A 24,742-nucleotide genomic window follows, 5' to 3' on the forward strand; every position below is an offset into this window, starting at 1 on the left:
CTCTGCATAATTTATTCACATCGACCTTGGTTACGTCTTTAGTATTTGAATTTTTATATATTTAATATTTTTTTCACTTCTTATTATTGTCGACTCTATTAACAAAAATATCATAATATTTATTAATTTTACCTCAATTTGATTTATCACCGATATGTATGGTATTTTCGTTAACAGAATTGACGATGTAAAAAAAATTAAATTAAATAATTTACTTTCATAAATATAAAAATTTTAATATAATTTTTAAAAATATAAAATATTAAAATATTAAATATATTAAAAATAACTAATTACAAGGATAATATGTAATTATCGCTTTGTTGCCAATCAAAATATATTTCTTCTTGCTTCCAACATTTCATGCTTGCATCAATTATTCATAACAGTGTTGCATGTTATTATTGTTTGGGATATAACTCAGCAGATTGAATTCCAAGATGAACTTTCCTCGATCATTTTGATTGCTCGAATCGGTCGACAGCACACACACCAAGTCGCATTAATATCTGCTCCACAGGTTTGACCATTGCGTATTCTGCATTTAGCAGTTTGAGAGTTGAAAGGCAGCACATAAATATAAGTCATGAAAGTTCTCAGAACACTTGGTTTAATCATCTGAAGGTCCATTTATAACACTTTGCATCATCAAAAACTAGATTCAGAAGAACAGAAGTGATCATACCATGCTAATTTGTATTAGAATCTGCTGTCGTAACTCTTTCTGATGACAACAGCCATAGGTACAGAAATCACTGAACTAGGCATATCAATCAGTGATCTGTTAGCTTTTGAGCACTATGCTTCGACAAATGACAAAAACAGTAAAATAACAAGAGCTTTACAATCTCTAGTGGCATCAGTATGACAGTTTGATAATGGACCATGGTCCAAAATTTTCGACGTCTGATGGCAGATCTTCAAGCTTCAAGTATTTTGTAAGTAAACTCAGATCTAAAATATTTACTATGTTGAAGATTGTATAATCTGCTTCCGCACCGGGTTCAAGCAGGGAGTTGAAGCTTCGCATTGTTTTTCCAGCTGCGAATCCAACACAATACCAATAAGTGACTGATTTCATGAATGCTTTGATAATATGGTGCACATAATTTTAACATTCAATCATATCTCTACCTTATGAAATAATAGTAGAAGAAATCGGCATAGAGACCTGTCTGGACAACACCAGCAATCCAAGCTGCAAAAAGCAATGGATTCAGAGAGAGAAATATACTTTTAACGACAAATCCATATCAAATATCCATGATGTAACTATACCAATCCAGGCACTGTAATCGTCTTCTGTGACATAGCGATAAATCCAGTTGAGAATATAAAATGCACGATAAGCCCTGAGGAAAAGGAACAAAATCTAAGGAAACACGTAAGTAGGTAACAGGTATTAAGTTGCAAGCTAGTCAGGAAAGAACAGGAAAAGACTGAGAAGAGTCAAACACATAACTTTTTCACTAAACAAAGAAAGATTATGAGAACAGTGGAACTTGAATAAGTATCGATGAAGATAAGTATTAGTACCCCAGGAATAAGACATATTGGCTAGTCAAATTATCCACATTTCTGCTTCTTTGAAGCAAAATCAATTGAGGAAGAATTGCAACCGCTTCTAAAAATATGGAAAACACCCAAAATACCTACAAATGGACCAGTAAAAGAATTAAAAGAGTAATAATGTTATACATGGAAATTAGGCAGAAACAAGAGCCATCAGAAAACAAGTAAACAAGCATTACAGGGCCTAAAGTTTGAAGATCAATTCATTTCCCCAGAAGGAACATAAAAAGATTGCTTGAACTGAAGAAAGGGAAAAAAAATGGTTTCTGTTTACCCTCAATTGTAGTTGGAGCATAGAAAAAAGAATACTAGTATCTTTAGGGAAAATAGTTGACTAACAACTAGCAGTATTTTGAAGAACTTCTCGTTTTCTATCAAACAAAATCTGGAAAATAAATAATCAACTATCGGAAATCTGGAAGTCAATTATCCAAATATTTTATTTTCTATTAAACAAGCATCAAAAAAGAAAAATGAGATTAAACAATTTTCCACAAACTTCCTATGCAACCAAATGTACATTTGACTACTCCACTGAAGAATGTCATCTAATAAAACAAGGTCATACTATCACTTAAGAGAAATTTTACATAAGCATGTTAAGTTATATGTTTTTAAAAATTGATTACCAAGTCCTTAAGGCATTTCTCCTAGGCTTTATGTACACCCAAAAGGCAATGTAATAATTGATGACAAGTGAAAAATAAAACCATCAATGTTGTTATTATATCTATCCAAAGTGGCCATTATCTGGACTATTATTCAAGAACTAATGCAGCAGAAATATACAACTCATCCGAGACGAAGAATAGCCCTCTTGCCATGATTATATTTGTCCAAGGAAAGAGTTCTAATACTTGATAAGTGAGTGATCAGCTGGCATTAAACAGGCTCTTACATAAACCAACTTGGTCTAGTTGCAATAATACAAAGCAGAGTTTTGTAAGTTAACCAAGGTAATGGCATGTCCAACGTCATGGCAATACAGTCATGGAGATAGACTATGTATATCATTTTAGGATAAAAAGGAAGGATTAGGATTCAGAAATTGAGGTAAGTACTAAGTTAAGAATAGACAAAACGACCTAACTAGCATCTAAAAGTTCAAGAATTGCCAATCTTCTTGTTCAATAATAAAATTGGATGTGCAGATAAGGAGCTGGCAAGTTGAATCATGCAGTCAAATAAGGCAAAAAGTAGAAGGCCAGTTCAGATCTGTCAAGGAAAATTAGATGCCCAACAGATCCATCAGGTTTAAGTCTCAACTTTAATCACTTTATGGTATAGTTCCATTTGAGCTGCTTCTACTCAGTCGTATATATTCTTTTTCACATCATCTGATTACAATTCAATAGAATTCAGTTTCTGCTCTTAATCTGAAAATGTCAACTGCACTAGAAAGAATCCAAAAAAGGAAAGGTACATGGTCAGCTATTCTTATCTTTCTCCCAATCCAGTTGATTTTAGTTATCACATGATGGAGTCTTATACCTACTCAAAATGTCTTAGGTGTCAATGCAACTAGAACAAGTGGGAAAGAGGCTGTCAATGGCATTGACTAATTAATTTATGCAGGCCACACCTAATACGAGTACAAGTCAAGTAAAGGGTGGTGACAAGATGATAATGAAATGACCGTTTGCTTAGGGGAATTGTGCTATAATACATTTAGTTGGAGAATTAAGAAAATAAAGGTTTTCAGTTTGAACATTCTGCAGGTCTAATTTCCTCATCCAGATTTCCTCATCTTTGCCCTCTGTTCTTTAATTCTCCTGTCTCTTGTCTTCTCTTCTATTCTTCTATGTGCTTTTTAAAAACAAACCACTAAATGGCACATGATGAATTGCTTATCGTATTATTTAGCAAGAATTTCATGTAGTCTCCATGAGATACCTTGATTACATCCCAAGTGCAAATTATAAATCTCCTAAACAGAGCCCACCAAGATTCATACACCCCTGAAATATTGCTCTTTGCACCAATTCAGAATGTCTAGACATGTATTTTTGTGAACATCTCATTTCTTTGTTGCGGTAATTGGCCATTGCTAATATAGTCATCATTCAAGCCATCTCAAAAGCTCCATTATTAAGAATAACGATGAATAGTTGTGTTCCACACTAGTCCGCCATCATCCCAAGTTATGTGGTAAATTACCTCTAATTGACTATTGGGATATCAATATAAGGCGGTGCCGTTTCCAAAATATTGAAGCTTGGGAACAGAAATATAACATGAACTGAATCGAAGAAGGGATCACGTAGACGCACCTCGCGGATCGTGAATCGTTCGTGGAAAAGCAGCGCGAGGACCAAACTGACACCAACGAGGAGGTAATGCCGAAATGTGTCCTGCTCCTTGTCGTATGTCCGCCGCACCACGGGGTGAAACGTCATGCACCAGACGATGGCGATGGAGCTAGAAATGAAGACGATCTTCATCAACGTGTTGTACACCGACACGACGTATGTGAAGAGATCCAGGTAGCGGGTCAAGAACACCAGCGCGTACAGCTCCTGCGTCCTCAGCGAGATCCCTAGCACCAAAACGGCCAAAGATGGGAGTTTTTCTCACAGGAACGACTTAGAGGAGATTCGAGGCCGGGGGATAACCTGAGCAAGACTTGGTGGCATAGATCTTGAGGAGGAGGAGGAGGACGCTTAAGAGGTGGGACATGTCGCCGGCGAACCGGAAGGCGTTCATGACGGCGGTGGCAGAGAAGGGGTGAGGGTGACCGCGAGATCGTTCGCTACGGCAGGTGGATCGTTAGGGTTAAGGGTAAATGGAGAAGAAAGTGGTCGGCCCTTTTGCTGTTAGGGTCAACTAACGTATGAGAAGGGGGGAAGCGGAAACTGTGTCCGGTGAGGAAAGGGCAAAGGGGTCGACGTGGCAGCTTGGCGAAGAGAACGTGAAATGCCTCGTCTCTGGTCACCGCGTCTCTTCGGCATGCAATTAATAAAAGAAGAAACTATATTTCAAAGCTTGTCTATGCAGCATTCTCGAATTTTATTGGTCTGATGTATCAATTCATACCTTATTCTTTAGTAATTTATTGGTCTGATGTCTACACTATGCAATCAATACTGGCTATATTTATAAAACAAACGAACACGGACACGATTAAGGAGGTGTGAGCTTACAAGGACAAAGGAACTGATAGACAGCGAGATACATAACGCTATTGTCCGAAAACTGAGAACTACAAACTAAAACTCCCCAAATTACCAGAAAGAAATGAACATCAGAAAAAGAATGTTCTTTGTTCTTGATGAAACTACGATAACGGATTAGAATAACCTCGAAACTCTTCATAGTTGTCTGGAAATTCTGAAGGTGTGATGCATGACAACCCTTGTGCAACTCAGAAACGAAGCTCAACCAAAAGCTGGAGATGCAGTACACAGAAGCCATTTAACTCCACGAATTACGGAAGCAAGCATCGCCATTTGCTGCCCAAGGGCTTTATCCGATTACTTGCTCATGGTTGTTGACAAATAGAAGTTCCAGAATATGGAGCATGTAGACATGAATGCAACACGGGCGGATAGAGGGATGGCCCTGAAAAATAAAGCATGGTGTTATAGTTACTATGATTATCAATGACCGAACCGATGCAGATAACGATTCTATCGAGCAAATGGACTTCCTTAAGCCAAAAAAGAACTTGCAGGCATCATGAACAAATTGAAGGTTAAACAAAAGCAATATGCAGTTTTCATTGGCATTAGAGGCTTTAACAAGTAATGGTTTAAACAAAGGCAACCCTTGTCAACATGAATATTATGTTGGAATACATACATATTCAGGTGAAGTAGTGACAAGATTGCATAACTTCTAATCTTCTTCACGACATGGCAAGGCTCAACACCACATTATACATGCTGTGGTCATTGTGACAAGGATGTTCAATCTGACCAAGGTAAATTATACGGTTTTAAATCAAGTGAAGAGCGTAAGATGGCTGCTCTAATAATACAAGCAAGTTTATCCAAATTTTTGCATGACTTTCCACAGTAAGCAAAAAGAAGAGCTGTATGGACTCAATTATTAGTGCATTTATTTGATAAAACATTAAAATTTTGTAAACCAACTTTTAACATATACAGATAAGCACCATGATTTCTACTGTAGAAGATATTCTCGAGCAATAGGCAACGTAACTCACGTGAAATTAACTATAGTGACAGGAATCCAAAACCTAAAACCTGCATTGAGATAACATAAACATTAAATTAGTTGAGTTATCATGATATATCTGCCAATAGAAACAAGGAGCAATTCAAAAAAATTGGAAGAAGACAATCACCATAGAGAAGTGTAGGAAGGGCATCTTTTTGATACTTGGATGGTAACTCTGCTAATTTCCCAAGCCACAAATTGTTCCAAGCAAAAATCACAGCAATAACACATGGACCAAGTACAATCTGGTTCAATATGACCTAACACAGGATGAAGCAACTAAATGAAAATCCACTTAAAAATCAAGTGATCTAGAAAGTTGACCGTGATGTTACTCGTTCAATAGTCAAACAAAAAGTTACCTTCATTGACAGGTTCACAAAAGTTGGCTTGGGCATACAATGATCAAGAAACTGATACCAAGCATAAGAACCTGGACCATAAAGAAGAAACCCGTAGGAAGCCATGCGCAGTGCACGAAGCCAATCATGATTTGAAAAAAGTGCTGAAACTATTTCCTACAAGAAAAGTGCTGATATTATATTATAAAAACAAATTATGTGTCAGTTCTAAGATATAAATAATGTAAATTCAAACAAATAACCAAGAATATAATATTCAATTAAGAAAAATATTCATCACAAACAGGCATATTAAAGCGCAGTTGCATAGCACTGTCTGAAAAATTTTATGATATACAAGGCATGGCACCATATGAATCATCATTTCAATATACAGAGAAGTTTGTTGAATCAATGATTATGAAAGGAGATTATTGTCTTTCTATTCATCTATGATGTTGTAGGAGGATTCATCTGCACTGCATGCATATTTGTCATGAAGGGAATGGTGCTGCAGATTCAGTGGCATGCAGTGGTGCAGCAGCTAATAAAGCAACTCCCTGTAAATGTCTCAATTCCAGAGGTAAGGATGTTTGCCCTTTCTACAAAAAATATGCATATATTGAGCAAATTCAGTGGAAGAGAAATCACTAATAAATCACTAATAAATCACTAACTGGGGACAACTGAAGAAGTACAAGGCATACACCCCAATAAGTATCAATCTCCAAGCATTCATAGGTCTTATACTATTAAAGAAAGGAACATTGATCACCAGCTAGTGTCCATGCATATGCATATAGAATTTTCTAGTAATAACTGCTATTTATATTAACTTGTATCACCATGAGGAGCTAGCTAAATATTTAGTGGATCAGATTCAGAGAAAGCAGGAGAATAAATGGATCATCATGCTAAGGGCGATATGATTTATCTGAATAGGTTTCACTTGCAATATATAAAGAATATATGCCACTATTATTGAATCCTGATCTTGTAACAAAACAAAGAAGATTGAGAGGATCAAAATCCCACCTAATTCAGAGATAATAGAAGCTACACAAACTTTTTCAAAGATGTACAATCCAAGAGAACCTGATGAGCAACCAAAGGCTGCATTATAGAGCGATTCAACTGAACAACTCTACAGGAACACTTCAAAAATAAACCTTCAAGGCAAGGAGTTGCTTGAAGGACCAAGGAAGACATGGATGAAGGAGAACTAAAATTGAAGAATCGTCAAAATTGGCAATGAGTTATAGTAATCCATGAACTTTAGAGTATCAAAGAGGTAAAAAAACAAAGATATAAAAATAATAGAGCTCTCCATATGCACACAAAAATGTGTCTAGAAATGGTATTATAAGAAATGAATTTTAACGAGATAAACAAAAGTTGTTACCCAAGCCTTTCATCTCAACTGAAGAAAATTGGTGTATGCTTGCATTTATAGGTGAAGTTCGGAAGCATACGAATTTTAAGTCCAATGGACATTTCATCAACAAACTTATGTGCATCACAAAGTTTAGTTTACGGAGACTGCTGCAGGAGAACATTCATAGTGCATAAAAAGGTATTGATCTACTAAGGTAACAACAGGATCTGTGGTGCAAATCCTTTCATACAAGCCACAAAACGAGCGGGGGCCTCGGAAAGCCAATACAGCCCTCGTCGTCTGATATTTAAGTCGCCCCAAATGGGCATTTGATGGATGACAAATACACTCAATTTACATTCTGCTTGAAAGGAGGTCCAGAACACGTAGCGTAAGCAGCAAATATACCTAGATACCAAAGACAGCCATTTCATCGAATGCTACCCGCACCACGTAGCAAGCGCAAGAAACTGACAGTAAACAAGAGGAGGAAACTAGGGTTTCTAGACCATACCTAATTAAACATTCATCATCAGTGCCGGGAGCTGACCTTGTCATCGGAATCGGACGGGCGGCGGGCGTGGACGAGGAAGCGGTCCCTCAGCTGTGCCACGGTGTCACCGGTGAGGGTGAGGGAGGCGGCGATGGAAGCTTGCTTGAGGGGGAAGTCGGCGAGAAACCACCCACGCTCGCCGAGATCGATCGACTCCGAGGAAGAGGAGGAGGAATTGGGCCTCCTCCGGGGACGGTGCTTGCGGTCGCGCGGGGAAAACTGCCACCACCAGAATCCTCCCCCGTTTCCCAGGGCATCCATAGTATCACAAGAGGAGGAGGGGAAGCGGAGAAGGCTATATAACCGGTGACGACGACGAAGAGGCGGCAGCCGCAGGCCCGCAGCTGCCCAATAATTGCGGATGAACCGCCACGGCAGGCCACGCTCACGGGGGGGTGGGCGGCTTCGATCCAAGACCTCGTCCTTTCCATTGGTAGAGACCGTGGGCCCCGTAGCTTGGCCATTCGGGAAGATGATACTCCCTGGTTGGCGCCTCGGACTAGGCGCGGGATTTGGAGCCCAGAAAGAGACCGGTTGTGCCCTTCAACTCCGCTCCTCGACACGTCCATAAATGGTAGGCCTCATCGGGACAGAGCATCAGCTCATTTCACAATCTTGATGGCATGTGGTATGCTTATAATGCTATCACATTAATAATATTGATAGTTTTAACTAATCCTATTTAATATTTTTTTCTTAATTTATTTTCGAATAGACTTTCTCTATAAATGGAATCCTCCGAATCATATTCAATATGATTAACCTTTATGCTTTTATGATCCCATTGATTTAGTCACATATGTTGATGTTGGAGAAATTTAGATCATACGTTTGATTCTTAAAGATCGAGGCACGAGACAAATATAAAAAATTGGTGTGTGAGGGATTGATCAAACAATCCCCTCGAAGAGGAGGATGGGAGAAAAAGAAACTCAAGACTCCTTTTAGGAATGAATGCCAGATTATTATACATAAGTGACTATAATAATCGATAAATTAAAGTAACTATGATACTAATATTAGATGTAGCTCGTAATAGCATGCATTATTTTAGATCTCTCAACAAAGATTTAATTTTATATTTATTATAATTATAAAATTAATCTATAGTGAAAATAATTTCATCAATGATGGAGCCTTATGGTCTATATAAATATAAGCATAGTTTTATTGAGATATTATGACAACGTCTATACGTTGTAAGGAGTTATAGTGTCAAAATAATGATGTTTACATGAAAGAACAAATGTTGATGCATATTCGTATATGACCAGTGCCGCATATCAATTTTATGACAACACTTCGTATAATTATTTTATAATAATTAACAAAAAATATAATTATATTTAAATATAAGATTAATTAAACACGTAGATCGTCCTTCAAACTAAAATAAAATTTTTAATCACTAAATAATTCAATAAATATCCATCTATTGCCTCTTTTTTTCTTCTAACTTTTCTCCCCTTTCCATATTAATTAGTTAAATAAAAGTTATTTTTTAGAAAATACTAATATTTTGAGTATTTCTCATATTCCTCTTTTTTTTTAACAATACCATTAATTTGGAAAACCCAAAGTACCCCTCAAATTTTTGTATCTATTTTAAAATCAATTTTCAACCGTTACACTATTTTTATTTGACTCATTTATAATATTTTTCAATAATATTTATAATATTTTATTATTATGCTAAAATATTATAAATATTATTACAAAAATATTATAAATGACTTACCTTTTTTATTGTCATTGCTCATAGATAATTACAATATCATATTTTTTAAGCTTTTAATTCATCTAATTGAGGTTAAAAATATATTTAAATTATTTATAATATTTTTAAATATATTTTACAGTGTTTTTATTGTTGTGACTTAAATATTGTAATGCGTCAAAAATATTATAACAATTCAGGACACCATAATAAGTAGAAAAGTTTTTGAGAAACAATTTAGGTATTTATTTTAAATTAAGAGTCCTATTTATATAAAAAAAATAAAGGTGTCGATTGAGAAATACTAATATTTTCTCAAAAATCATCCTTAAATAAATATCCACTAATTTATACTCGTCCGAAAATCTCTTCCTCCTTTTAGCAAAATAATTTTATTTTAATTATATCATTTTAATTTTGACTAATCAAAATAATGATTTAACATATTTAATTATACATGACCTAACAATGATTGCTGGACATGTGATTATATAAGTGACCGTTCGAAGACAAACGCTTCATACGTACATATCCAAATCACGTGCAGCTAATTTAGACATCATCGTAACTTAGACATCATCAATTTTTTTTTTTTCCCTAACATACCACGAATAGATAAAATAGAAAATAATAAAAAAATATATTTAAAAAAAATAATCGGGGATAAAATAAAAAAATGTTCATTACAAAAAAAAACAGATAGCGGAAAACAAAACACAGATAAATGAAAAGTTAAATAAAAAACTGAAACAAAAAAGGTTGGATGTTGCACGAAAAGAAATAACAAACCACAAAAACACGAATAAAACCATAAAAGAGAATTCCGTTGCCGGGACTCGAACCCGGGTCTCTCGGGTGAGAGCCGAGTATCCTAACCAACTAGACTACAACGGATCGTTGAAAGGTTATCATATAAATAAAATATTTAACTCTTTTACATGTAAATAGTACATCGAATAGCCATATATTCGTATTATGGTAATATATTTGTATAGTAGTATATCGGAATCCTCCTATGGTAGTCTCTAATATTTGATTAGAATAAATTGATGTTAATTAGTAGATAGCGATTATGCAGAACAGATGTCAAAAGCCGATTTGATCATATTCATATATTTTATTCTTGACTTTTAATATGTCAAATATTTGTGCTATATATTTTTAATTCAAGCTAGCTCTGGGTATTAATAAGTACTTAATTTAATTTTAATTTTATAGGATAAAGGAGTAGGAGTAGTATACTAATAGCTTATTATTATTATATATATATATATATATATATAATAATAATAATAATAATAATAATTTTTATTTTTCTGAAAATAGCTCTCCCAGCTCAAAAAAATATTCAGATTATCCATCAAAAAGTTTCTTGCTCATTATAGTATTTTGACCATCATAATAAAAATATTAGTGTAAAACCTATTTAAAATTATTATAAAGTCTTATTTTATTTTATAATCCATTTCAATTCCCTGTTTAAATAAATAAATAAATATTCTCACCAAAACGCAGCGCCAAAAAAATCACTGGCCCGCGCCAGAGAGCGTCTTCAACTATGTCCGCCTCGTCGGCGACTCTCGGAGTGCGCAATGCTAACCTGCTCGCCCGTCACCGCAGCTTGTTCGTCGGTGTCTCAAGGTCATCAAGGCCCGGATTCGGGACACCGCTGGCCAGGAGAGGTCCTCTATCCTTCACTTCCTCTCCATCGTTGAGGTCTGTTTACCTGATTTCCGTTCTGCTTTTAGGTAGGGTTTCCGGGCTCTTAGATGGGATTTTTTCGTGCTTGAAGTAAGATTTCACGCAAATCTTCCAAGTATGGGCGCCGATGTGGTGCTCACATCTCGTCATTCGGTCAAATTAGGAGAACTCTTGTTAGATTTAAATCGTAGCGTCGGACATGCGACCGATGCCACAGAAGGGAGCATGATCAGATTCCGTGGGTCTAGTTTCTCCTTCTCTTTTTGACTTGCGAGGGACATCGAAGAAACACGTTCCTGCTATCACTGACTTCTGATTCTAACCTGTTCTTTGCGTCGTATGGAACTAGCAAATGTGGAATACAAGGTTAGTGCGACGCTGATGCATGATTGTATCTGCGGATGTCAGGCTGTCGTGCTTGATTTTTCTTCTCAAGGAAGTGGATGGATTTAAAGTTGGGGAAGGCTTTTAAGGCTAGATATCAGTCATCATGCTGCATCAGTTCCTGGAGAACAAGTCGCAGAACTTCTAAGGCTCACCGAAGATGCACCCACTTGAGGAGAGGAACTGAAAACCTTCACTTATGGTTGGTATGAAATTTTTATAACTATAAGATGCGCACATAATATAGAAATGACTGTATGGAATCTCCCGATGCTAGCAAAGTCTACTCCCATATGAAGGAACTGGCCTAAGGTTCAATCTTCTTCATTTCAGTTGACACACTATTTTTTAGCATTTCTTGGACATCGAAATCCTGTACTCCCATTTCTTTTTGTTATTTCCTTGCCTTGTTTAGACAATGTAACTAATGTGATCCTTCTATAGAGTAGAATATTGTGGGTTACCTCAAGAAAATAGTTTTTAACTTAAATTTGTAAAATTTTATCCAATCAATATATGTATACTTGAATTTGGACTAATGTAGAACCAGTGAGTTTGTAAATGGGTTGCTTACATGGATGAAAATAATATCTTTTGTTTGCCATTTGTGCACTGGTTTTTTACATGTGAAGGTCCTTATGATCTGTCTAATCTTTGAAAATGTGATGACTATTGTTTACTTCCTATACTTGTTTAATATAAGGCTGTAGCACAACCTGTATCTATAATGCTGAGGCTCCTTCACGAGAGTACATTTTAACTCAAATGGCATATCTTGTTTATCTTTCCCTAAATTATTTTAGTTTCAAATTTGGATCCATTTGGATGCAGTGAGAGGGTTGTGCAGGGGCAAGAATATACATGATTCATTTGCCAGTCGTAGGTCTAGTTTTTCACTTCAATCAAGGTTCTTACTATTGATCTGCTTTCTTCTGAAAATTGTTGTCTGATCTTAGCTTAAATGTGAGTCCATTGATGAGAACTCTTTAGTTCTATATTATTTGTCCTCGTCCTTTCAGCAGGTCAGTTGCTTAATAATTTGGTATTCTTTTAATACTTGTTATTGCTTTAGGATGAATACATGGGAGAAAATTAGAGAAAGTTGTGTGTGAATTATGTTTAAATCTCATGTAGACATTACATTTTAAAAATTTAGAATGTTCATCATTTTTCTGGAATAAACAAATAGATTGGCGTATTGGATTTGGACCCACATCATGGTATCATGTGATGGTGACTTACAGAAATTTCTGTTGATACAGAACCACATAATGGTGTTGACCTACAACATAGTCTTTGATAGAGCAATAGGTAACACAAAGTGCCCATGAGGGAAGTAATGCATAATTTTTCTAGTGCCTATATGTTTTGAGACCATGCAGCAAGGTCCTCATTTTTACCCTTGTTCAGTTCCTCTTCAGCTCACAACATTACCATGAAACATGCAACTGTCCAGCACAAGTTGGACAGAGTGTAAAATGCTAATCTGTGCATAATCCTACATGTAATTGCAGGTATCGTGCTGTCACCACTCACCTGCGCTTAGCTGTAGGTGCATTGCTAGTCTATGATGTAACAAGATGTGCTACACTTGGAAACATTGAGCTGACTTAGGCACAGATCCAAATATAGTTGTGATGCTCATCACAAACAAGTCATAGTTCCATCACCTTGTTTCTTTTCTACTGAAAATGACATGGCTTATTCAGAGAGGGAATCTTTGCGTTTCATGGAAACTTCTGCACCAGAAGAAATGAATGTGCATAATGCATTTCAGAGGCTTGGACTCAAATTTACCATATTGTGTGAGCAAGAAGGCAGTTAAGGCATGTGATGATGCATCATCTGCAATCCTAGTAAAGGAGAGAGGATAAAAGTGAAACATGATGTTTCTCCGGTAAAATAAGTTGGCTGCTGCTCAAGTTAGGTGATGGTTAATTGTGATTGCTTAAGTTGTGCTTTTGATGCCTGTGCACTTTTCCATACAACACTAGAATGCCTTTGTTTCTTTTATTTAAACTCTTTATTTTGAATTACCTTAATACCTTTTATTGAAAATCAACATCAAATCCTTTCCCTGACAATTCCAGCTAAAGTCGCTAACTTAGCATGTTGTATATAGTTCATGATAAACTAAGGAACTTACAATACTTTGCAAATTTGCTAAACATATGGTTTCTCATTGTAGCTTCTTGGAAATCATGGATTTGACAACACTAATTAGTGTCATTTGTGAACACGAAGTTACATGACATTAGATGGTAAGCTGTAGTGCATTAATTTGTGCTATACATAACAATTTCTCTCAGTGTTTCTCTTAAGGACTTTGGTGGGATATGTGAATATTGCAGTTAGAAGTGCTGAACACAGTATTTTGCAGTAGTGATGAAATTGTTGGGTGGATTTGAGGTTGAATTTGCGCAAAGTGCATATCAACACTAGATCATAAAAACTGAAAATGTTTTCTTATATAGATCTTGAGATATCGTAGAAGTTGGATACTATCGATCATTCCGTAATTATGCATTTTTGCTATTTAAATCTGAAGTTTTTCTTTCAATATGGTGGCAAGGGCTAACAAAGTATTCTGTAAGAAAATAATGATAAATCTTTAGTTGGCTTTCCAACTATGCAGTTGGGTACGAGACCGATTTATGTTTAAGCCACATCATCCTCTCTCATGTGCAAGCTGGATTAGGTTGATGCGTTGATCCAAGTGCAAGTTAAAGTAAACAAATGAGACAGGATCTATTGATTTAAGGCTTACAAAAGCTTAAGCTGTTAGAAGATAGACCATTTTATATTTAAAATTTAACATCCATGCTGATATGCAAGCCAGATTAGGCTTAACATGTAAACCCAAGTGTAAGTTAATGGTGCAAGCTCAACTTAGTAGATGAGGCAGGATGTTCTGATTTATAGACATAACAGTTTTGGAAACATTAGGCCAAGCCTAACATGTAGAACTTGAATTAAATAGGAAAGATATTGTGTTGCATGGCTTGGAGACAGACATACTACCTTCTGCACTAATATCATGATAAACTTTTACTTGATTTAGGTTAAGCTATTAGGAAAGAGATCAATTTTTATGTAAATTTTAACAAATAGGCTGTCATAGAATGCTAAAAATCACAAGCATGAACTTATGGTCCATGGAGTAGCATTGGAATGTTTTGTGCAGTGAAGAACGAATTGCTGATTTGTAAGTCTGTATCATTCATTTTCCACAAAAGTCACTCTATAAAAACAAACTATGAAAAATCAACGAGACTAGTGATCTTTATGCATAAGCTGTCCATAGATTGAATTTAAAATCTGGATTGATTGTTCATTAACTTTCAACTTTTTTGTTGTATTATCAGCTAGAATCTACATGCTGTAAGGATTCTTTTTATCGAAATATGCTTTGTTTCCTGTACAATCACCTGTCTTGTATATGCTGTAGATTATAGCAGTACCATGAGGTCAAAATCTCAAAAATGTATAAATTAGGGGCAGAAATGGAACCAAGTATCAGATCATCTAGCAAGATTTTTCATTAGAAAATTCTCAATATAGGATACTGTTACAGGTGAATTTGGTATTTGATGTTTCATATTTGTTCCTTTGAAAAATAAATTCTTTTGTTTGATGAGAGTGGGAGTTGAATTCTTGCCCTTTCAAAATGTGGTTCTGATTGAAACATGATGGGGTAGTTTTGCAGGTGCAAAATGTTATCATGTTTATGTTTTCAGAGCTATTTGGCAAAGAGCCCTACCATGGAGCAGCATCTCGCTCATGATAAAGACCTGATGAGCCAAGGAATCGTCATGAAAATATCAACAACCTGTTCATTAGCCATTTCTGGATCCGTTTGGTGATACAGAATTTTCCTTGGCTGGATTCTTTATGTCAAAGTGTGCTTTCTCGTGATATTGGTTGACATGGATATGGCAAAAATAAGTTTGTTCAGACTCGGTCGTGATTGTTGAGGTTTGGTCATGGTTGATTTGAAGAACAGGCAGGAAAATTACCATCACCGGAAGGTAATGACTACGACTATGCCCTTAAGATCAAGACATGCTGAACATCCAGATTTACATTAGGCCTGAGCATGAAACTTGAACGGAGATGAGACTAGTAGCAGCGTTTGAATGGAGTCTGAGCTGGGAGATGCCCACTCTTTGTCAAGGATGGAATGGCACTCCACATTTGTCCTTTCGTAGCAGCTGGAGGAAATTAAATGGTCCTTAGTGGAGACACTCTTTGTCTTCTTCCGGTAGCTTTTGTTTCCTCCCCTTCCTACAAGGCTGCTGCCTCTCTTAGGGAAGAGATTTCATCTGCTCCTGCTTCTACGGAGTTCATCTAGTACAGAAGAATGGCAGACAGATAGACTTAAAGTCGATTTCAGGTACCTCAGTTTTTTCCAGAAGTTTGAGTTCAAGCAGAGTTTAATTATTGGATAGGAAAGTGAGATTTTATGTCGTGCAGCAAAATATTATATTGCTTGTTGGGCTCTCACAGGAAACCCAATGAGGTCGCACCACATCAGCACTGCCCACGCGTTAGGGCACCATGCAGGGCCCCACGTGATTTAAGTTGGGATGGTGAGATGGCAGCATCCACCTTGCGTCCGCTGTCCAAGAATGCATCTCACAAATGCAGCTGAAGTGACGGAGACAAGGATGTTTATCTAATCGGGTACCATTTCTTTGGTGTTATCTTCTCACCTCCTGTCACTGTACGTGCTTCATTTGTTTGCTTTTGAATCGTCATGCCTTTGCCCTGCGCCTCAAGCTACATCCCATTATTATTTAGTATAAGCACATGGATGACCTCGTTAGCATAAACAAGTGTTGTTCTACCAGCTTTCATCAATAATCTATCCTATGCTGACGCCCATGGTGACACCTTTTCCAGCTGAACCTTGATGGTTTGATTAGGCTCAGGGAATCATACAGCTCAGCTTCGAGATGTTCGTTGCCGCCCATGGGAAAAGTCCGAGTGCTCCTGACTGTAGCAGTGGATAAGGAAGTGCTTGTGAACAAGCAAACAATTATAATGGGAGAGCAAAAAGGGTCTCCACGCAGTGGCTACTGAAACCTGAAAGGTTGATCCTAACACTCGTAGATTGATGGGTCCAAATGTTCAATTATTTCCTTCTTCTCTAATTAATTTTCTATTATTTTTATACATCACCTTTCCCATGGACGATTCCAAAATAAGCATATGTATAACAGGAATTCATTATTGGAGCCAACAACGTGTAGGTAAAAAAGATAAAGAGGGAAGAAGCCGGAAAAGGGGAAAAGAAATCAAGAAGAGGACGATCTATGTACGTCAACTACAAAGGAAGGAAGATCCGCCAATCGTACGCCGCACGGCTGCTCTTCTCGATCGGATCGACGGCGGGGGTGACCGTCACCCGGTGGTCCCCAGCCACGACGCCGGCACCAGCCCCCGGCGGAGCACCACCGAATACTCCGGCAGTTCTCCGAGCCCGGCGAACAGCGAGTCCTCCTCGCCCCCCCCGCCTCCCCCCGCGGCCTGCTCCTCCAGTTCCTCGGGCAGCGCGGCCGCGGCCCCGGCGAAGATGACCGACCCGTAGAGCAGCTCGTGGGAGTTATCGACGGAGGGGGAGGCCGAGGGCGTGAAGCAGACGTCGGCAAACCACGGGAAGCCGCCACGCGCGTCGACCGTGAGCGCCGACTCCTCCTCTGCGATCGGATCGGAGAATTTCTCGTCGCGCTCCGCGGAGTCCGGCGTGCCGGATTGGCCCAGCTGCTCCTCGGGTCGTGCCGCGGCGTGCTTGTGGTGGTGGTTCCTGGGGACCGGCCAGGTGTGGTTGTGCTCGAAGGAGTAGGTAACCACGATCACGGCTGGGTCGACGCGGCTCCGCTCCACCTGCTTCCTCGCCGGGCACCCCTTGGAGCTGCTGCACCTGTAGTAACCCCTGCACGTCCCATCAAAATCACCAGATCGGTTTCATCTTCTTCTCCATCTCCCTTGTGCTTCTTTCTAGTGCCATATAGCTGTAAAATAAAAAAATAAAAAATACGTACAAACCTGGGATAAGGTGAACCTTTAATAGGCTTCTGGCCGTACTTCCTCCAGGTCCACGAATCCGGTGGCGGAGCCCCCTCGCCGCCGCCCTTCGCCTCGCTGATCGGCATCGTCACCACCCGCTTCTGCACCGCCCGCCGGCTGTTCATCCACGATCCCAGTTTAATGCCAGTAAATCAAGAACACTAAGAAGGGCACGGAACAAGAATCGAATAGCTGTCGAAGGAGAAGAAGGATCCACCATCTCTTGGGACATGGAGCCGAAGACCGGACGGGCTGCGAGTCGTCGGTCGATCCAGCTGACACCGGCCTCCCATCGTTGGCCTCGGATGCGTCCCCGACCTCGTCCGCCTCGGATGCGCCGGGCTCGTTGCTGCAGCTCCCGGTCATTACGATCCACGAAGAAGCAAAATAATTAAAGCTGTACCAACTATATGCTCCGCAGCTGATCCTCCAAGGCAAGCACTCAATCACTCACTTTGCTCGAACCGGACAAGAGAGCTTTGCACCAACATGGCACAAAAGAGCTTTCTTGGGGAATGGATAGAGGAAGAAGAGAAACGGGGAGAGGTGAAGGGTGTTGGGTGGAGGAGCAGATGGGGACAGGATGCAGTTCTAGTAGTCATCGCAGGCGCACATCCAAGCTATTAAAAAAGCACATAATGGCCGGGTCGCCTGGGCTAGACTTTGTCTACGAGTTGCTCGCCATGACTGCACGGGGAGAGGAAGAGGATGAAGCGATGTGGGGGCACATAACTCCACCTAAACTACTGCAAGAGGCCCGTCCCCACCATCATGCCAATATATTAGTGGTAGCAGCCCCAGCCATGCCCTTCTATTATTGAAGCGATGAGATCCGGAACATGAGGGAGGCGAGCTTCACGATGGCAACTTGCTTTTGCTAATCATCTTCTCTTTTCACAGCTATTTCGTCTTGAGGATAAGTTCCCCATCTGCTATTGGTGAGTCGGGATGCCGTGGGACCCGGTGAATCCATCGCCCTCGAGTCACCTTCATCTAGAAAGCCTGGAGTCTGGACCCTGTCTGAGCTCACACAGGTACGCAAATCTTCCTTGCCATTTGCCTTGGTGCATAAGAAACTTGGCCTTTTTTTTCTTTCTTCTTCACGTCAGCGATGGGTTTAATTATAAATCAAGCGGCTCATTCCCGCTCCCGGCCGTATTATTATTATTATTATTATTATTATTATTATTATTATTATTATTATTATTATTATTATTATTATTATTATTATGCCAACGTGGCCAGCGCTGTATCTATTTGACAAAAGCGACATTTGGTATTGTCAAGCGGAAAGTCAACGCAACCGCCGGTGCTAAAGAGCCACTTAGATTCTATTCAATGAGTGGGAAGAATCAGATCGATGGCTGATGGAAGGCACCGTATGACCTCAATCTCTCTGATCGGTCGTCAAGTCTAATCGTATCACTTCCACTTTTTGAGGTGGTTTCCGCCAATACCTTGGAAAGTAAATCCTACCCAAACATGGCTTTAATCGTACACGCATATCCTAATTCCCACTTCATTGGGCCGACACGAGATGAGGAGCATCCCACACGCGCGATAGCAATCTCTACCAAATGGCCGCCTCGTCGCGTTAAACACGTTTCGTCGTCGTCATGCTTCTACTTTTCCGAGAAGGAAAAGGGCAAATACTGGAGACCCCACAAGTCTATTCTACGTCGATCCAATGTTCTTCTCGTTAATATTTTCCTCAATTGGTCGCTCTCTACCGTTCCGATGTCGACACCCATAGATTGACTTGCTCGAGATTTCTCATGCACGCATGGATTGACTAAAACCCATCGGATGGGTTAGAAAACATGTTGTTACAAGTCATTCAAAGTATGCAACGCCGGAAAATAACTATACACGTTTCCAAGTTGCTCAACTTGTGCTACGCATGAAATAAAAGGAACGAATTATTATTTTAATTTTGTCATTATATCTCATCTACGCGAGTATTTCTATCCATACATTATAACAGTTAACATTCGATACATATGTCGGTCGTTATTTTTCCTTGTTATATTCAAATAATGCGATGGCTACAGAGCAGAGCGTAGGACCGACCTTTCGGAGTCCAAAAAACATCTACTCCGAACTCTACCCGAATAACTTCCTGTTACTTGTGGCTCACACGTAACCTACTGCGGGGGCCACATGGGATCATAAGGTTTTGGGGAGAGATTCTGAGTACACGAAACATAATGCGACCTTTACTTTGTGGTTGGAGTCACGTGGCAATTGAACCGTTGTGGCTTCGAAGAAGAAGCAGTCGCTCGATTCAAACCGCGGGTGGCCTCCGCCTCCCTCCTCGGGTCCTTCATCTCCTCGTCGTTGCCGCAGCTTCCTGTGGAGACTCCACCATGGTCGAGGGTGACGAGGCGGTCTTCCACACCTGGGACTCTCTTTGGTTCTTCGCCAACATGCTTTCGCCTCCCTCTCCCGTTCCCAAGAGCGCAGATATATCTTACCCATGTGTGCAGCAAGAGAAAGACTGTACTCCCGCAGCAGATAAATGCCAAGAATCAGAAGCAGGAACTACCGGACAAGCAGGGACCAGCGAAGCAGGAGCCTACAACACCACGGAACACAGGAGGAAGCAGGGGAAGAAGAGAAGAAATCAGAGATTTTGCTGCAAGGAGAAGGAGCAGGTCAAGGATTTGGAAGAGCTGGAAGTGTGGTTGCGTGGACTGAGGTCGAATGGTGGAGTGCTTACGGCGAGCCGGAGCTGCGGTGGATTCGCGCACTGTGATGGGAATGTCAGGCTTCGTCGTTGCGGTATGCCTCCTCTTGCTGATGGCCTGGCCATGAAGCAGCACCTCAAGTCATGGGCTCATGCGGTTGCCTGCGCTGTTAGATAACTCATTAAGACGCAGTTCCTCCTTTGATCGATTGTAGCAGAATTCCTCTTCTTCTTCTTCTTCTTCGTTGCCTGCTGCTAACTTTCTCATTGTTGTTTGTGGCCTTCGTTGGCTTCGCTGTGCTTTGATAATGGTGCTGCGTCTCTCTATTGACATCTATTGTCTGATAGAAGATTGTGTAGATTGGTTCTTTCCGTGAGATGGAGAGACTCACTCATTCCAATTCGCATTGTTCATATCGAACACAAATGAATCGCTGAAGTGAATCAAATATAACCCAAAAGCATGTCATGTGTTATGTTGCAATTGGGCCGTGCACGGGTCCACATATATATATATATATATATATATATATATATATATATATAAAATGGAAGAAGGGTTTCCCTGGGAATTCAAACACCACCGACTAGGAGGCCCGCGCGATGCCCTCCGCCACCACCAGCGCCGGCGGTGACCATGGCGGCGGCGACGAAAAATCGAAGGACACCCCAGTGGCTGCGAAGACCATCGGTTTCCTGGTTGTCTTTGGCATCGCCGCGAGCATCGCCAAGGCCCTTTTGACGAAGCCGAACCCTCATCCCCAGCGGCCTCGAGGACCCCGCATGGGCTTCTCCAATGTAGCGTCGTCCTTTCACTCGACTTGTTCTCCTCCGTATTACTGGTCTCACTCCCTTTATTCTCCTCTTTAGAGAGCGGTCTCCGGCGACGGATGGGGCGATGGGCCCTCCTCGGCTCGGACAGTGGTGATAGCAAAGGGGGACACGCTTTGGGGTCTGTCCAAAACATATGGGGCAAGATCTCTCTTCATTATTCTCGGCGACATGGAAATCTCTATGTGAATTTAATGTTTGAAGTGTCTGGTGTTTTAGGTCACCGTCGATGCGATCAGGGAAGCAAATGGGATCACCGGAAACAAGATCTACGCCGGAAAGAAGCTGATCATCCCCTGACTGACCTCAATCTCTCTGTTTCGGTGACCTCTTTAACCTCCTCTTCTTTTAGCTTCGTAGTGGGTTTTATGCTTGAGTACATGCAGCCCATGTTTGTTGTTGTATTGGTGAACCGTACTACTACTACTACTCCAACATGATTCTATGACTGCTTGTGAGAGAAAGAAGTAGCGATCCATAAGACTCGTTGAAGTTGAGAACAAGGAATTAGGTTAGTTAATTAAGCACTTCAGCTGAGAAGTAGACTGGAATCTCTATTGTGGATTAATTGCTTTGGAACTGTTTGATCTGTAGAATCTCAGGGAAATGCTCCAGCAGCATGTTTGGTGTATCTAAGATGTAGTCCATGACTAACATTGTTTTGTTTTATTTTGAGGTAACATCAAACAGATAATGTTTCCCTTGGTTTAGATCTCATCACTTCATCCCTGTGCTACCACATGTCTTTGATCAATGATTGAAATGTATGTCACATTCGAGAATGTTGCAACCTAGTCTCTTGAATCAACAGTTGGTACAGTCAGGTTCTCAGGTTCACTGCTTTGAGTACCAACATCATTACATTTGCAGTTTATGATTGTCTTTGTTAGATTACGTGATCCTATCTAATTAGGTAAGATATATTATAAATATGATTGCATTCTAATTATGATTATCGACTAATAAAAAGAAAATCTAATTATGATATGATTCCTTAGGTGATGACCTTGATAAAAGGAACTCTCCTAATCATCATCTTAGACCCTCTACTATTGTCTATAAAGGGACATAATCTCAGAAGGACCATATATTTGTTATTGAGAGATATAGATCTGCTCTCATCTCTTCTTGTCCCTAATCCATCGCTCATAACGATTCTGTGAAGAACAGGAAGAGAGGAGAAGACGAGTTTAGTTTTACTTGCAGATCGACATTACTGTCGCTTTTAGATCTGACAACGATGCACCTACAGATCATATAGATGTTTTTTTAATGACATCGAAAGGTAGGCAACGTAAATTTGATCTATCGTTATTTGATTTTAGTTTCTGGTATTAAAGTTTTTCGTATAATAGCATAATCACAATTTTTATGCTTATAATTGATATCAGAATCATGTTTTTAAAATCAAATATGTTATATTTGTTTATTAGCATCCTTTGCTTGCGAAAAGGTATTTTTTAGTTTTTATTTATAATGCATGAACGATCCGTTTGTATTGTCGATCTATTTTTTATCTAGTTCGTCCTATCGCTTGTTTACGGGCGATGTGAGGTTTCTCGTATTTGATTGATGGACCACTGTCGACAGCTTGATGTCGATGATAGTATTGTTTACGGGGGTGGTGGCTTCCGGTGATCGTCAACCCAATCATGGGGAGCGGTTGTGTACAGGTGCTACTGTACACAGTGGAAGCGTCGTGAGGTGTGGTAGTCGACGATGGTCATATGCACGGATGCTTATGTGCAATAGTCTTACGACGGTTGGCTTGCCTTAGTCGTAGGCGGCTATAGTAGCGTCGTTGACTACGTGGCATTTGCTAGTCGCAACCCGTGTCAACATGACGTTGATGGTCGCGATTCCCAATAGTGATGGTGCGGGCGCATATTGTGCAGCGGTGGAAGCTGTTGCAGATGCTTGGGCATTGTGGAAAGGGGTCGTGGTGGAAAAGGGAATGGTGGCGGCGGCTGGTGAGCTGTGTCACCAGCCAGCTGTGGGTGCCAATGCTGGCAGCAACTATACTCCATGTCATGAGCTAGTGAGTGTAAACTTCATAGTGTTTGGGTTTATGAGAACCTGTGATGACCACTCAGCGGGGAGCTTTATGACTCTGCACATTTGGTATTCTGCAACGTAAATTATGTGAACTGTTTCAATCAATATTTTTCAGGTCACATTTTATTGCAAATGAATGAATGATTGGCCAAAATTTGCTTAAGAATCTGCAATGAAGATGCTGCCTTATGTTTGTCGGGTGTTGTTCCTTGTCCTGTGTTCTTTCTTTTCTTTTCCTTTACAGTTTGCCCCTAATTGATGCCCTTTTTTTTCCGCATGTTGTAAAACCTTCTTGCAGCTGCATTCTTTAGATGTGAGTGCACGTACACTAATGTCATCAATATTAGCTTGTCTAATGCTGTTGCTTAAACGCTCATTTCGTCACTTCCTACCCGACTTATTGCTTGTCTGCCCATTTCTGCCCTTCAATCACACGGCAAGTAGGTGAGACAGGTACGCTAAAGTATGGTGTTTTTCTTCCTGAACACCAGATATTGGTGTTCTGCATTCATCTGAAAGATTACTCAGTGGATTAGATAATGGCAATTCCTCATTAAGATGTGAATATGTCATTGTGTTGGATTGGAATTCGTTTGTTTCTGCATTAAGTTTGCTTCATAAATCAGCTTAACCCAATTAGGCCAAATAAGTAATCATTTTCTGTGTTGAGCCAATACCTTCGTGGTTATTCGTATCAACAAGAAAGATGATAGTGAGCGGTTTGATCCACCAGGCTTCATATTTTATTGCAGGGTTTGTTGCTTTAAGTTCTCAATGTAACTAACAAAAATATAAGTTTACTATTCACAATCCCCTCTTTACTTACTATTGATGATAATCCTCTTCTTATTGATATTTTTTTAAAAATAATAAAAATATTATTTTATTATTTATAGTTTTAGTATTAGCGATTTTATGTTTTTTTTTCATAATCCCTTATTTCATCTTCGTTGTCGATGTTATCATCATCAACCTTGCTCGTCACCATGTCCCTTTGATGCTCATCACAAATATAGTCGAAGGCAATGTGCTCGTCGGCTCTTTGCTTCTTGTTGATGTTTTGCTTGTTGTTGAAGTTGCTTGATCCAAAAATAAGACGAGAATGATTTGAAAGGGAAAGTTTAAACATTTTAAAATGAGTTGTAAATATTAAGAAATAATTGCGAATAGTAATTTTCCAAAAATAATATGATCTAATTTTAATGGTGTGGCCTTGTCCTTCCTGGTCAGTGAGCTGTGAGAGATGCGTAGGTAATGATGTTTGATCCAAGTCCGATTG

The 24,742-nt window shown here is 39.4% G+C and overlaps 4 protein-coding genes, 1 long non-coding RNA gene and 1 other non-coding gene across 8 annotated transcripts; 2 read left to right on the plus strand and 4 right to left on the minus strand.

The window, feature by feature from the left end:
• Positions 1-676: 676 nt before the first annotated feature.
• On the minus strand, positions 677-4,487 carry LOC135636795 (ER lumen protein-retaining receptor A-like). The gene is made up of 6 exons (XM_065148834.1): positions 4,185-4,487; positions 3,843-4,108; positions 1,537-1,652; positions 1,279-1,352; positions 1,135-1,198; positions 677-1,041 (listed from the first exon to the last, which is right to left on the minus strand). The coding sequence occupies exons 1-6, from the start codon at positions 4,273-4,275 to the stop codon at positions 1,005-1,007; spliced, it is 648 nt and encodes a 215-aa protein (XP_065004906.1). The 5' UTR covers positions 4,276-4,487; the 3' UTR covers positions 677-1,004.
• A 150-nt stretch (positions 4,488-4,637) lies between these two features.
• Positions 4,638-8,415, minus strand: LOC135636793 (uncharacterized). Its single transcript, XM_065148831.1, has 5 exons — positions 8,018-8,415; positions 6,114-6,269; positions 5,879-6,011; positions 5,738-5,777; positions 4,638-5,130 (listed from the first exon to the last, which is right to left on the minus strand). The coding sequence occupies exons 1-5, from the start codon at positions 8,279-8,281 to the stop codon at positions 5,043-5,045; spliced, it is 681 nt and encodes a 226-aa protein (XP_065004903.1). The 5' UTR covers positions 8,282-8,415; the 3' UTR covers positions 4,638-5,042.
• Positions 8,416-10,558: 2,143 nt separating this feature from the next.
• Positions 10,559-10,631, minus strand: TRNAE-CUC (transfer RNA glutamic acid (anticodon CUC)). The gene has a single exon. It is a non-coding gene; the product is annotated as a tRNA-Glu (tRNA).
• Positions 10,632-16,594: 5,963 nt separating this feature from the next.
• Positions 16,595-20,912, plus strand: LOC103980934 (uncharacterized). 2 transcript variants are annotated; one of them, XR_010496165.1, is made up of 2 exons: positions 16,595-16,914; positions 17,045-20,912. It is a non-coding gene; the product is annotated as an uncharacterized LOC103980934 (long non-coding RNA). The 2 variants fall into 2 exon arrangements; XR_010496164.1 differs by having other exon boundaries at positions 17,075-20,912.
• On the minus strand, positions 17,035-18,257 carry LOC135637146 (probable WRKY transcription factor 65). The gene is made up of 3 exons (XM_065149618.1): positions 18,109-18,257; positions 17,871-18,008; positions 17,035-17,757 (listed from the first exon to the last, which is right to left on the minus strand). Exons 1-3 carry the CDS (start codon positions 18,255-18,257, stop codon positions 17,226-17,228), a joined length of 819 nt encoding a protein of 272 aa, XP_065005690.1. The 3' UTR covers positions 17,035-17,225.
• A 240-nt stretch (positions 20,913-21,152) lies between the features above and the next one.
• Positions 21,153-22,118, plus strand: LOC103980935 (uncharacterized). 2 transcript variants are annotated; one of them, XM_009397470.3, is made up of 3 exons: positions 21,153-21,375; positions 21,448-21,549; positions 21,628-22,118. In XM_009397470.3, the coding sequence occupies exons 1-3, from the start codon at positions 21,181-21,183 to the stop codon at positions 21,706-21,708; spliced, it is 378 nt and encodes a 125-aa protein (XP_009395745.2). In that variant the 5' UTR covers positions 21,153-21,180; the 3' UTR covers positions 21,709-22,118. The 2 variants fall into 2 exon arrangements, with proteins under 2 accessions (XP_009395745.2, XP_009395744.2); XM_009397469.3 differs by having other exon boundaries at positions 21,448-21,529.
• The last annotated feature ends 2,624 nt before the right edge of the window (positions 22,119-24,742 follow it).

Source organism: Musa acuminata, chromosome BXJ3-4 (assembly GCF_036884655.1).
Source record: "Musa acuminata AAA Group cultivar baxijiao chromosome BXJ3-4, Cavendish_Baxijiao_AAA, whole genome shotgun sequence".
NCBI classification, from domain to species: Eukaryota; Viridiplantae; Streptophyta; class Magnoliopsida; order Zingiberales; family Musaceae; genus Musa; species Musa acuminata.

Bases quoted from the DNA above. Each gene is read 5' to 3' on its own strand.
- LOC135636795 (XM_065148834.1), bottom strand. From the start codon at position 4,275: ATGAACGCCTTCCGGTTCGCCGGCGACATGTCCCACCTCTTAAGCGTC. The intron at 1,199-1,278 runs GTATAGTTACAT...TGCTTTTTGCAG, and splicing joins CGATTACAGTGCCTGGATTG to CTTGGATTGCTGGTGTTGTC. The intron at 1,042-1,134 runs GTAGAGATATGA...TTGGATTCGCAG, and splicing joins TTCTACTATTATTTCATAAG to CTGGAAAAACAATGCGAAGC.
- LOC135636793 (XM_065148831.1), bottom strand. From the start codon at position 8,281: ATGGATGCCCTGGGAAACGGGGGAGGATTCTGGTGGTGGCAGTTTTCC. The intron at 6,270-8,017 runs GTCAGCTCCCGG...CTTTTCTTGTAG, and splicing joins CGTCCGATTCCGATGACAAG to GAAATAGTTTCAGCACTTTT. The intron at 6,012-6,113 runs GTAACTTTTTGT...ATCCTGTGTTAG, and splicing joins TTGTGAACCTGTCAATGAAG to GTCATATTGAACCAGATTGT.
- LOC135637146 (XM_065149618.1), bottom strand. From the start codon at position 18,257: ATGACCGGGAGCTGCAGCAACGAGCCCGGCGCATCCGAGGCGGACGAG. The intron at 18,009-18,108 runs GTGGATCCTTCT...GTGGATGAACAG, and splicing joins GCTCCATGTCCCAAGAGATG to CCGGCGGGCGGTGCAGAAGC. The intron at 17,758-17,870 runs GTTTGTACGTAT...TGGGACGTGCAG, and splicing joins AAAGGTTCACCTTATCCCAG to GGGTTACTACAGGTGCAGCA.
- LOC103980935 (XM_009397469.3), top strand. From the start codon at position 21,181: ATGCCCTCCGCCACCACCAGCGCCGGCGGTGACCATGGCGGCGGCGAC. The intron at 21,376-21,447 runs GTAGCGTCGTCC...TCTCCTCTTTAG, and splicing joins CCCGCATGGGCTTCTCCAAT to AGAGCGGTCTCCGGCGACGG. The intron at 21,530-21,627 runs GTCTGTCCAAAA...CTGGTGTTTTAG, and splicing joins AAAGGGGGACACGCTTTGGG to GTCACCGTCGATGCGATCAG.